Source organism: Drosophila kikkawai, chromosome X (assembly GCF_030179895.1).
Source record: "Drosophila kikkawai strain 14028-0561.14 chromosome X, DkikHiC1v2, whole genome shotgun sequence".
Lineage (NCBI taxonomy): Eukaryota > Metazoa > Arthropoda > Insecta > Diptera > Drosophilidae > Drosophila > Drosophila kikkawai.
This window is the reverse complement of record NC_091733.1, coordinates 327,612-340,704: the sequence shown is the minus strand read 5'-3', so window position 1 is coordinate 340,704 and position 13,093 is coordinate 327,612. Positions and strand designations below refer to the sequence as shown.

General features: G+C 48.3%; 1 protein-coding gene across 1 annotated transcript; it reads right to left on the bottom strand.

The window, feature by feature from the left end:
• Positions 1-9,309: 9,309 nt before the first annotated feature.
• LOC138929081 (uncharacterized) lies at positions 9,310-12,655 on the bottom strand. The gene is made up of 3 exons (XM_070288054.1): positions 11,679-12,655; positions 11,240-11,536; positions 9,310-11,104 (listed from the first exon to the last, which is right to left on the bottom strand). The coding sequence occupies exons 1-3, from the start codon at positions 12,653-12,655 to the stop codon at positions 9,310-9,312; spliced, it is 3,069 nt and encodes a 1,022-aa protein (XP_070144155.1).
• Between the last annotated feature and the right edge of the window lie 438 nt (positions 12,656-13,093).

Below are 13,093 nucleotides of genomic sequence, written 5' to 3'. Positions count from 1 at the left end.
ATGAAGGAAACTTTCCTATAACTCTTTGTAAACTTTCGTGCTGCGTAGCGGTGAGATCGTGTGATGCAGCCACTAACTCGGAAATTTGCATTTCTGGTGGCAATAAGTCGAATTTAGCCCAAAAGTCAATGACTAAGTATAAATCCTGACTAAGAGATGGTATTACGTGGAGCTCCAGGTTTTTTTTCCTGATCCTTATACTGGACCGGTGTAGTTATTCGTCCTAGCACTTCCTGTTTTTTTCCATCTGCGGTACTTATAGAAAATATTCCGCGCTTAAACGGTACTCGGTTGCGAATTATCTGTTGTGCCAGGCTTCCACCTATAACACTCACCGCGGCCCCTGTATCTAACAACCCTGTCACAATGCGATCTAAAATTCGCACTTCGGCATACGGACGCTTGTCTTTTCCCTTGAATCGGATTGTGTCTATGGTTCTGAGGGCTGCCCAATAACTTCTCATACGCTGAGCATTCCTCGAATGAGATTTTTGACGCTCTAGATAAGGCTGAATATTTGGCGAATTTGAACTTACATCTATGAGACTTGGCAACACATACCTCGAACTGGTTTGTGATGCTAAATTTGGAGAATCTATATTTTTGGTTTTGGGCTTGCCGAGCGTTGACGTTGAACACACAACGCTGGCCTCACTTGTGTGTTCCCTCTCGCGTTTTTTTTTTGGCATTTAGCACAAGAAGGCTTGTATGTGTTCGGCTTGCCACAACCATAACAACATATTCTACGCTTGCCTTCGCAGTCTTGGTAACGATGACCTTCTTTGTGGCAATTCCAGCAAAGTAAGGCCATAGCCCCAATTTCCGCTTCGCCTTCCGTTTCGGAAAACTCGGACGCATTGTCGGGCAGCTGTTCCTCTAACAGTTCACAAACCTGCTTTCGATATGGGACACTCTTCTGATACCCTTGGGACTTCCGTACGTCATCTAAGAAACTTTCTCTACGCCGGAAAATTTCCCTAAGTTTTTCTACTGTGCGGATCGGAAGATTGAGAATTTCGTGACGAATTTCCGGCCTTAAATTTCTCCTTAATACCTCGACCATCTCCATTTCGGTCAACGGCATCTCCAAACTATCGACCAACTCCTCTATGGCATTATAGAACGCGTCAAAGCCTTCCTTATCCTGCTGCTTCCGATCCCGAACGGCTTCTCGGATATCGAGATCGGTGCGGGCGTCGCGGAATTGCCTTCGCAAGGCTGCACATAAAGCATCCCAGCTCAGATTTTGGGTTTGCTTGTGGCACCTCCAATAAAAATCGCGCGCTTTTCCCTCGAACAAAAGGCTAGCGTTGCTGCTCAAAACCGAAAAATTCCCTTCCAAGGTTTGGCCAGTCAAAGCTTCTACCCTATATATAAAATTGTTGACGCTGATTCCCTCTGGATTTCCATTAAACCGCAGCTTCCAACTATTTATAATATGGCCAACCTTATCTGGCCTTTGGCTGAGGTCCGATTGATTGCTTCTGGGAGTTTCACGGCTTGTGCCTGCTTGGCCATCCAACTGATCCAAAACTAAGTCCCTAAAAGAATTGTTTCCCTGTTCTCTTTCGTGGCTTCCCCCAGAAAGAGCCTGAAATTGGGCAGACAGATTCGTCTGAATTAACTCGGACATTTTCACCGATAATTGCGCGAGTAGATTGTTTTGCATCGATTGGACAGCGTTTGTCACTGCATATTGGATAAGCTCGGTTTGGGCCCTTCCCAATCCTGCTGAATTAGACGAGCCGCTTTGAGTTTGCTCACTAGCTGCTAATGCTGATGTCTTCTGGCTTCTGGTGTTCTGAGGACAGGTATTTCTATTTTGGGAATAAGTTACTATGCAGGATTGATGGAACTCGTGTCCACATTTTGTTTTATGTATTTTCCCCACATTTAGACCAGCTTCACACAGGGCACACCTTGGTGCCGCTGCAGCTGCTCCCTCAGCATCTGCCATTGCTAAAAAAAAATGTTTTGATTGGGCCTCCAACAATTATTTTTCTACCAACTATTACTTAATCTGGATATTTTCCTAAATTAGGGATTACTAATAGATTAAAAGGATTTAAAAGATAAAATAAAAATAAAAATAAATGTGCCAATATCAGGTATAACTAACCAGAGTATAAACCAAAAAAAAAATCAATTCAAAAAGATTTAAAAAAAAATACAAAAAAATCAAAAATAGATTTTGCCTTTTGGCATAGGTTTCCTCCCTGCGAAATATCTCGTCAGCAACTTTCGGAAGATTGGATGTCAGTAGAAAATAAAAAGAAATCAGAGACTGGCTGCTTATGCAGAGTTACCTCTGTTGATAGATGAACTCAGATTCAATAAGCAACTATTTCCCCACTTTTCCGAGTCGGTACATCAGTTCCGCTGTGAAGAGTGGCCAGAAGACTTCTTGTAAAAGAAAAATCATCTGTAATTCCTATGCCCCTCACAAACGCGATGTCTCTCGTTCAATAGAAAATCGGAATCCATAACCTAGATTGGTCATTCGTGGCCAGGAGTTGAGCTACTAATAACTCTACTACCTGTAGATCCAAAGCGTCTAATCAAACTTGTTATTAATCCCGGAAACAAAGTAATGAGAAAGATTTTGTCTCGTTCCTACCTACTATTCAGCTGTGGCTAGCTCTGAGCTCGCGGGCGAGTCATCAGGCTATAGATCCTATTCAACTGATTTAGTAGCTAAAAAGAGGCTGAGAAATAGATTTGAGGTGAGCGTCGCGGCAACCGTTGGCTGAACTGTCAACACAAATTTTCAGCCCACCTTGATGCTATGTTCCTCCAGAAATTAACGAATAAAGATAGCTAAGAGTATTTTCTGCGTGTGTTGATGTCTCGGTGTTAATTTAATATTTGTTTTCTCAAAAAAACGATTTTCTGCCCCACGTTGAGCGCCAGATTATTTAGAAATGATTATAATTATTTCTGTAACGATTCGCGAGGGCTTTGGTGGTCAATAAAGGTAAAAAGGACGCACGCGCAATTCTCCGGCTGCTTCTTGTCGGCTACGTGGGGGTGGTGGTCTTGTCCTTCTACCTTAGCCTCTGTTCATTTCCTAAATAGTCACGATGAATATATTTTGCGTGCTGCGACAAAATTCACGAGATTTGGGGGCGAAAACCAACTACGACACAGCAGAAAAATATAGGGTGTACATCCTGTTCAACCTTCCGGGTGATCCTCAGATGACGTTGAGGTCACGATTCGCCCTCCCTGCCATGGCCATCATTTCCCGAGCATAAAGCAAAATATTTACAGATGGCCCCTTTTGTTTGCTAACGGACAATCACGAGGGAGTTTCCCTAGCCATAGCCAACTCGAAGAATCTTCACCACATTATAAACATTTATTCCTTAAAATTCTAAACAAAATTTCATACAGCTAAACGATAGACTAATAATATAAATAAGGTATTTGCCGGGCATGCGGCCGTATAAATTAAATGTAATGAACCAAAATAGATGGCATACAAAAACTATTTATCTTTGTGGTTTGGACGAAAAAGCCTTAATACGTACATAAACTCAAGGAAATAGATCAAAACTTCTACCAATGCAAAATTAGCGAGTGTGAAGAGTACTAAAAGTTTCGACGGAGGAAATTCAGAATTAAAAGCAATGTAAATCTTCTAGTTTAAAATTCGATCTTCATTTGCCAACGGCGCACAAGGGTTAAGGCAGCGCGAAAACAAGAGAGAGGGAGCGAATTCACTTTCGATTTTATTGTTGGCCTTGAACTTGAAATATTATTTGTCGTCCACCTGTTCAGTGGCTATCAAACTGCTCCTGCAAGGCAAATGGCCGTTCCAAGTCCAACTGTTTCACTGTCTGCCCTTGAACTTGAAAACTAACATTCCCTCTCACTTATCCTCTCCGATGCCTTTAAGACCCTCTACGGTCTCAACCGCGACGAACAGTGGGACAGATTTAGCCAACCAAGTATGTTTGGCTACCTTTCAATATTTAAAAAAAAAACAATTTTCACTCTCACCAGAATTCCGGGTTCCCTCGACGAAAGCGCTTCCGTGGAGTTCTGCACCTGTTGGGAGATCACAAAAAATATTTTTTTTTCCACTAAAATGCGGCTCTTGGCCCACTGTACGGCTTCTGCATTCCGCCGTTGCACCAAAAGAAAAATTTAAAGAAAAAAACAACAACTACTCAGCCAACATGGCGGCTCTCCTTCGTCTCGCCTTTTCCACTCACTTCTCACTTTTTCTGATTCCTTTTTCCTTCTTGGACTCTTTTCCTTCTTTTTGTTCTGGTCCTTTCCACTTACAAGGAATCTACACTGATTTTACCACAAGCGAAAAACTAAAAAAAAACTCTGCGCAGACGGCTTTCGGAGCGTTTTCCCGTCTCTTTCCTCCTTTGCACACGACAGGACTTCCCGCAATTCCCGCGCAGCTTCAGCACCGCTGCTCGCGCCCGTTGATTTTCGGCGTAAGCCAGAGACTATTCCTCTCTCCGTTCTCCGTATTCCCCTTCGCTGCGTTGAAACGTTGGAACTTGATCGACATCTGTTTAGCGGCGATTTCGATGGATTTGAGAAAGAGAGCTTTCGCCACACTTCGCCGAGAGTTATTTTTTTGATTTAATTTCTGCCACCTAACAGCTGCTTTTGGAGTGCGGAAATACAGCGGAAATAAAGCGGAAATTCAAAACTCTGTCGAAACTGGGAAAACCAAAAGAAAACCCGAGGAGAATTTTTCAACGTCGCGGCAACTTTTCTGGTCGCCGCCTCAGCCAATTGGATTTTTCTTTGCCGCCGCCGAAACTGGGCTCCACTTTCGCTGCCCACTTCTTTCGCTGGATATTAAGCGCCAAACCTAATGCAAACACAAAAATTCCATTGCACCACCGCCAGATTTTAGGGACTTTTCTTTTGCCGCTTACCCAGAAGTGGATTCAGCGCCGTTTGGTGAAGTTATCTTTATTTTTGGCTTTTTCCAGCCCCTTGTTCTCTCTTTTCCTCCCCACTGTGCTGCAGTACTCCGATGATGCTCACTCGCTGACCGCTTTCTTTGGCTGCCAAATTGGAAAAGAAAGATGGTGCCCCCTCGATCTGGTTGGGAAGTCCATTCCTCCTCTCCGGATAACCCTCGGCCCTTCTGCAAACTGTCAGATGCCTCTTTCTCTTTAAGGGCTGCACTTTAACCTCCCTCTTATACTCCATCTTTCGGCGCAAGGCCCCATATGTAGATGGCGCCACCATCTATCTGCCTGCCGCAAGCGCTACAAAACCCTCCGACAATGGCAGGAAAGATGGACAGCAGAAAGGAGAGGCAGATGGACAGCTAGGCTGCTACCAAACGTGGTAGCATGGTCCGCAAGGAAACACGGAGACGTGGATTACTACGTCACGCAGATGCTGACAGGCTACTTTGCCGCCTTTCTACACAAGATAGGGAAAAGAACAGATGCCATATGCATATACGGAGATGCGGAGATCGACAGTGCTGACAAAAATGGTAGGCAGCGAAGCGGCATGGAAGCACATCGCAAGATTCGTGGAGAACATCCTTCGAGCAAAGAAGCCTGATCTGGATGAGACAGCTGGGTAATCTGGACGCAGTAAGAAGATGAGAGCGTATAACGCTTAACTGGCGCCACCTCGAAGTAATGCGAAAGCTTTTCCGAGGTGGAAACACGGCCAACGACGAGGGGGGGGGGCTTAGTGGGTGCAAGTCCCACATACTCTTTTTTGCGACGGCAAAGGGGAAGATGCGTGAGGCATTCCCCCTCCTCAACCAAAAAAAAAAAAAAAAAAAAAAATGTTCTTCTTCTTCTTCTTCTTCTTCTCCTTCTTCTTCTTCTTCTTCTTCTGTACTGATGTCCCAGTGAGTATCTGAGAGATGGTATTCCTTTATATGTATGGGTGTTCCCGTGATTTTCCAGAGAATTTAAACAAGGCCGAAGTGTATTGTTTGAAATCCAAAATCGAAGTGAAGTTTTATTCTTAAATATTCTTATTCAAACCTAAACGTTTATACATCAAAGTGCTGACCTAGCGGGTTGGAATTGGAGCGGATGTATAATTGGGTTTCGTCTCGGGTTTCCGCGGTGGCTCGTTGTATGTGTTTAGATGGCAACCTTAGTTGCCAATACATTGTTGTTGTTTATTGCATGGGTTCTGTTAGGCCGCCGAGGGTTTCGGCGGGGGACCACCGAGGGTGTACGTCGAGGTGGTAACTCGCGCGTGACTAGGTGCTGGCGGTCTGCTCCGAACATACTCCCCCCGTTGGAATAGGTACGGTTCCAGCTATCTCGGAATCGATGGGCAGAGCGGCTAGTTTGGCGACGGCTCTTTTGATTAGACCCGTAGCTGTACGGACCATAGCTACTCTGATGACGCCGTCCCCGCCGGGTATGACTTCCTCGATGCACCCAAGCTGCCATTTCAACGGTGGAATGTTGTCCTCCTTCAGCACCACTACGCTTCCAACCTTGATGTTGGACGTTTCGACGCGCCACTTGCTCCTTTCTTGAAGAAGGGACAAATACTCGCTGCTCCATTTTTTCCAGAAGCGTTGTTGCATCTGGGTGATCAGCAGGGTCCTTGACGATGGCTGCTAAAACCTATTTATGATTTGGAAATTATTTCAAAAAACAAACCAGCGCCAAGTTCCATAAAAGGTCAATTCGTTTTGATTGATTAAAATAAGAATCAGCGAGCGAAATGTTCTGCGGAATTCTCCATGATGTTGCATCTATATCGAAATGGGGCTGATAATCCGTGATACTGTGAGTCACAACAGCTGCGAATGACGCACGATAGCTGGCATCCCGTGATTGCGCAACAATATCGACTGCCTTATCAGAAATCATGGAAGATTCTCCTATTCCAGCAATCGAGGTTTGCGATTTTCTATGGCTTAAATTTAGTTGACTAGCTAAGCGAGACATTATAAAGTTCAGCTGAGAGGCAGAATCTAAAATTGCTAGGCAAGGCATAACTGCTCCACTTCTATTTCTCAGGTATATAATAGCAGTCGGAAGCAACACGTAGTCAATCGGCATAATATTTGACGCTTTGGGTGGAGGGCTTGATAAGTTATGATCAGGATGAGATGATGCTTGAGAACATGATACTAATGCTGATGATGAAGTAGATGGCAATTGCTGAGAGCTCGAGGATGGATCGCATGATGGAGATGAAAATGAGATGGATGGTGCGGATGGGTCATGATTCATGTGTAATAATGAATGGTGTTTCATGCGACAATATCTGCAGTGAGTCGGCTTGCATTGCTGCAAGCTATGCCCCTTGCGCAAACAGTTTAAGCAAAGGTTCAACTTCTTTGCTTCTCTATACCGAAGATTCGGGCTCAAATTCAAAAATCGAGAGCATTTTGGCAAATAATGATCCCTTGCATCCAAAATAAACATATCTGCTGACTTGAGTTAGTGGCAGAAGCAATAAGTGCACTTGGATTATATATGTGCAAGTTTTTTCCCACCTGTTGGTCTGGTGTTTGAGTTACCCAGGCTTGATCCAAGTTTTTCATCATCCTGCACCTCTTCTCCAAAAATGACTCCATAGCATCCAGGTAGACAGCTCTGTGATCGACAAATCCTCTTCCCATTTTTCCCGTCCTATGGTCCAGCTTTCGAGTGACGATGTCTATCAGAAGCCCACCCAAAATCTGTTGCGTAGTGGCCAGGGTTCGAATTGCTCGTAAACGTGAATTCATGCAATCACTGAGCTCCCGAAGACCCTTTGACGATCCCTTCTCGACACCCTTTAAACCAAATATTGCCTGTACGTGTGCCTGAAAATGTAAAACTTTATTATCGAATCGATTTATCAGCATATTCATAGCCTTATGATAATTGGCATTTGAGGGTTCGAGCGAGCGTATGGTCGCCAGAGCCACGCCGCCTAAACTCGATCGCAAATATTGTAATTTTTCTATATCATCATCATTCCCGATGACCGTAGTGAACGTCACCAGAAAATCCGGCCACTCCGAATAGGATCCATGAAACCGAGCAATTTCCAGATTTGGCAACCGAGGCTTCATAGATCTAAAAGAAAGATCCGGATTGTTAGTCATGTCAATAGATGTTGAATTAGCAGCGGTTGACGCCGGCAATTGCGACTTGCGATGAGCAGCTAGCCTCGGCTTAGTTTCGCCTTTACATCCATGAAAACTCCGGAATATTCAATCCGATGGTCGTTTGCGCAGCATCAAATGCCTCGTTTAAAGAGTTGATCCAGTCCATTCGCTCGAGTAAATCAGCTTCATCCAGTTAATTTGCTGCGAAATATATTCGGCTTTGGCTCGGTAGAAGTCAATGTCACTTGGGGCTTCTTTCTGCGCCCGAACCGAATTTTCCGTATCAGACATTTTATTTTATATGCACTATGCGCTATTAACAAACGATTAAATTCGATTCACTTTTATGTCGAATTATTTGCGCAACACAGCTTTGATTTTCACACCGCGAAATGTACAAAAAAATCAAACGGCCGGCTGCGCACTGTTTTTTTTTTTTTTTTTTTTTTGATATAGATATGTACAAACAGGAAAAGTAGGAGAAAGAAAGGAAAAGTAGAGGTCCACTCCCGCGGGACTGCCGCAAAGCTATACTTCGCGGGGCGGCAGGCGGTCAGGTGCCGCTCATCGTTCGCCGTCCATGCGTCGGATCTTCTCCCGGCGCCTCAGCACTCTCAATACGGTTGCTGCCATGTTCGTAACCGCCTCCCAATTGGACAGCGTCTCCAGCATACACCCGATTATGTTTTCCGGTGTAAGACGACAGCTCGTTGCTGCTTCCAGGGCAGCTCTATCCGCGCTGAATAGTGAGCATGAGAAGAATGCATGCTCTGCGTCCTCGACGACTCCGCTGCCGCAGTAATCGCAGAAGGGATCAGCCTCGTGTTTGAATCTATGGAGGTATGCCTTGAAGCATCCATGGCCTGTAATCAGTTGCGTCGTGTAGAAATCCATCTGCCCGTGTCTTCTATATAGCCATGGTTCCAGTTCGGGGATGAGTCGGTATGTCCACCGTCAAGTGCTCGCACTATCCCACCTCGTTTGCCCTAGGGAGATGGTTCTGCTCCGCTGAGTTCCACTACCCGAGTTGCCAGTCCTGCGCTCCGCTGCCAGTAGGTCGATTGGGATTGTTCCAGCCACAACCAGTGCGGCCTTTTCCGATACTGTGCAGAAGCAGCTGGAGATGCGCAGTGCGCAGCGTCTATGTACCATCTTGCATTGTCGACTGTAGCTCGTGGTCGACATAGCTTCCGCCCATATTGGCGCGGCATATAGGATGGTAGACGTCACCACGGTTGTTATTCCTTCGACAGCCTTCGACTGTGCTGCTTTGGGTCTCGTGTGTTGGCCATCATCCTTGAGATGGCGCCAGTGGCCTTGGAAGCCTTGGCCGCTACGTACTCCAGGTGGCTCTTGTAGTTTAGCCTGTGGTCGATCTGGACGCCTAGGTACTTGACCGCTGGGCAGGACTCGATGGTAGTCGACCCGACACGGAAGTTCACTTTCTCTACGGCCTTCCTGCTGCTGATGAGCACTGCTTCCGTCTTGTGTTCGGCAAGCGAGAGTCCGTTGTCCGCTAGCCAGGACATCAGCATGTCGATGGCAAGGCTGCATTTTGTGGAAACATCAGCCAGGTGCTTCTCCACAGTGACCAATGCGATGTCGTCTGCGAAGCCCACTACAGAGCAGCCTTCGGGCAGATTCAGCCTCAGTACACCGTCGTACATGACATTCCATAGGATTGGCCCGAGGACTGAGCCTTGGGGTACGCCTCCTGTTACTTGGTGCTCCTGGTTTCCGGCGTCCGATTTGTATTGCAAAACGCGGTCTTTGAAGTATTCGGCTATCAGCTGTACGAGGTATCCGGATATGCCGCCCCGTTGGAGTGCTTGGAGGACTCGGCTCCAGTTTGCAGAATTGAAGGCGTTTTTGACGTCCAGGGTGCACACAAGGCAGTATTTCTTGGTGCCTCCTTGCCATCTTTCGCCTTCAATCGCATTTTCTGCCAGCTGCGTTACCTCGCGGATTGCATCGATAGTGCTGCGTTTCTTACGAAACCCGTGCTGGTGGCTGGATAGGGCTCCGCGCTCTTCGATTTCCGCTTCCAGCCTGCTGCATATAATCCGCTCGAATATTTTTCCGAGGGAGTTCAGCATGCAGAGGGGCCGGTATGAAGATGGATCGTCGTCCAATTTTCTCGGCTTCGGAACGAGTACAAGCCTTTGCTGCTTCCAGCCTGTAGGAAAAGTCCATTCGGCGATGCAGTTGTTGTACACCTCCGCGAACAACTTTGGGTGGGACTTCACTATCGCAAGCAGGGCCGCGTTTGGAATGCCGTCTGGTCCAGGGGCCTTGGAGGCTTTGCAGCTGGTTAGCGCGCTTAGGACCTCCTCTTCATCAATGGGGATTGGTTCCCCCACGGTCACGTTGGGAAGCACTAGGGGCGGCTGGGCTGGGAACAGCGTGGTAATTATTGCTCCCAATTGCTCATGGGAGGTTGGTGTCGGCTGTCTGATTAGCTTTCCCATTACCATCTTGTAGGCCGACCCGAACGGCTCCTGGTCTGCCGCGTCGCAGAGGTCCTGGAAGCACCTGTTTTTGCTCGCCCTGATGGCCACTTTGAGGGCTTTCTTCCTCTCCCTGTAGATGGACTCGTACATCCCTTGCAGAGGGCGTCCTCTGTTTCGCTGGCATCTCCGCCTTGCTGAGAGGCACTCGCTTCGGGCTGTGGCTATCTCCTGGTTCCACCACGGGACTGGTCGCCTGCCACATCCCCTGCTGGAGCTCTCCATTGCCACATCGCAGGCAGCCTTGATCCTGGCAGATAACCCATCCGCACAGCTATTTGCATCCCCAATGATGGCGTTGCAATCCATGCTGGCTAGAAGCACTTCTACGTTTAGGGTGTGTACCCTATACGCAGTTTGCCGGTCAGGAAGTCGCTGCTGGCTGTGCATCGTCTTGAAGGTTATCGCGGCATCGTCGCTGTATGTTAGCAGGTCCGTGACTTCCCATTGGCTGTTCCGGGTGAGTTCCGGGCTGGCAAAGGTCAGGTCGATGACTGACTCTCTGCCTGCCTTGCTGTAGGTGCACCTGTTACCGTCATTGAGGAGGCAAACATTCAAAGTGGCCAGGGCATCCAGGAGGATGGTTCCCCTCTGCGTTGTCCTCGAGCTCCCCCAAGCGGTGGATCATGCATTGAAGTCCCCAGCGATTAATACAGGCGACCTTCCACGAGCGTCCTGGGCGATCTCCTGCACCACATCTCGGAAGGCGTCTATGTGCATGCTCGGAGCAAGGTACCAGCTGTACACGGTCACCTCATGGATCTTGGCCCTGGTGTAGCCAGGTCTCGACGCTCTCTGCGTCATATGGCCCGCAGGCTGCCCGCAGCTCCAGATGGCTGCCCCGCCGCCGGTGCTCTGCTGCCACACACCGTCAGGTTTTGCCCTATACGGTTCGCTTAGTATAGCGATGTCCGTTTTCAGCTCCGTAGCCGTTTGGGACAGGAGGTCCTGGGCTGCTCTGCAGTGGTTTAGGTTAAGTTGGAGAAACTTAACCATTCTGCATGTGTTTGGCGGCCTTCTGGTACTCTGGGCAGGTCCTGCTCAGAGTCGCGTGCTACGCGTCCCTCGCGGTCTTACCCGCTCGGGTGCATAAAATGCACCTAGGCTTGCCATGGCATGTTTTATGCTTATGGCCAGCGCCTCCGCATTTGAAGCAGGAGTCCTGCGTGGTCTTTGCTGTTGCTTCCGGAGCTCGGCATCTCACAGCATTATGTCCGAAGCCCATGCACTTAAAGCAGCGCTTCGGTTCTGTCTTCTGCCTAATGCGGCAGACGACCCAACCGATCCGGATTTTGCCCTTCTCCAGCAGCCTCCGCGTATGCTCAGGTCTAAGGTTGACCGTAGCGATCTGAGTCCCGCCGAATGCTTTCCGCATCCTGGGTGCAGCGTCGCCTGGGATGTCGCATTCTTCGCCAGCGAAAAGGGCCATGGTGACCTCCTCTCCGCTGGTCATGTCGTCCAGGTCGCGAATCTCCACGTGGACTGTTTCATGCATGACAGTCACTTCCGCTTTGCCGGAGATGGCTGTCTTTATGGCAGCTTGTAGCTGTTGCGTAGCTGGATCGAGGGGCTTTTGCATCTTAAGCAGGAGCCCGCCATTAGCTGTCCTTCGCACACCTTGCACGCTATTTTTGAGTCCCTGTAGGGACGGCTCGGTTTTTACGATCTTCAGCATGTCTGCGTAGGATCCTTCGTTGCATTTGATTAGAATAGCGTCAGAGCGCTGTTTCCTTGGCATCGGAGTGCGTGGTGCGCGATCTTCCTCCCGCACGCTGGTCTCAGCTCTGGTCTGAGGGTTCTTTGGCTTGGGCTTGGCCTTAACAAGTTGCCAAGCTGGCTTTCCTGGCCTGCCTGCGGGTGCATCTGCATGCTTCGTGCCAGTCAGCGTCGGGGTTGTCTGCTGGCTTGCGCATAGGGTGGTGCGCTCGAGGTGGGCGTCGGGAATCGCTTCTGCAATTTCGAGCTGTAGCTTTTTCATAGCCAGCATCGAGTCTATGGTGCTCTGCGTGACGTGACGGACAACCTTTTTGTTGTTGCTTTTGGTGTCCGTGAACTTCGCGATCATGTCATCCAGCATCGTTCCAAGCTTCTCACCCAGGGCTTGTGCGCTAGCTTCGACCTTCTGCTTTTTGGCTCCGTCGGATTATCCGTCTGGGCTCACAGCATCGCGGCTTCTTTTTGGGGTGGCCGACTCCTCTTCCTTATCGCTAAATACGAACACCGGGCCATGCACATCCAGTGGTGCTGACATCGGGTGCGTCTCGGTCGTGGTCGTTGGAGGCGAGTGTTGTACCTTCTGCTTTACACGCTGAAAGTTACGCAGCAGCTCCTCCTCTGCTCTCGCTACCGCCAGTGCCTGGGTCTCGTCATCCCGGCCTGCTGGCAGCTTCTCCTTGCTCATCGCACCTGCTCTTGGTGGGGTCTCTCGGTGCGCGGGAATTTCCCTCTGCGGATGCCTGATGGGAGTTATTCCGCTCCTTCTCGGTCCCCAGAGACATATTTTTAATCCACATGT

Bases quoted from the DNA above. Each gene is read 5' to 3' on its own strand.
- LOC138929081 (XM_070288054.1), bottom strand. From the start codon at position 12,655: ATGCTGGATGACATGATCGCGAAGTTCACGGACACCAAAAGCAACAAC. The intron at 11,537-11,678 runs GTGCATTTTATG...AAACCACTGCAG, and splicing joins ACATGCCATGGCAAGCCTAG to AGCAGCCCAGGACCTCCTGT. The intron at 11,105-11,239 runs GTCGCCTGTATT...TGACGGTAACAG, and splicing joins GCCCAGGACGCTCGTGGAAG to GTGCACCTACAGCAAGGCAG.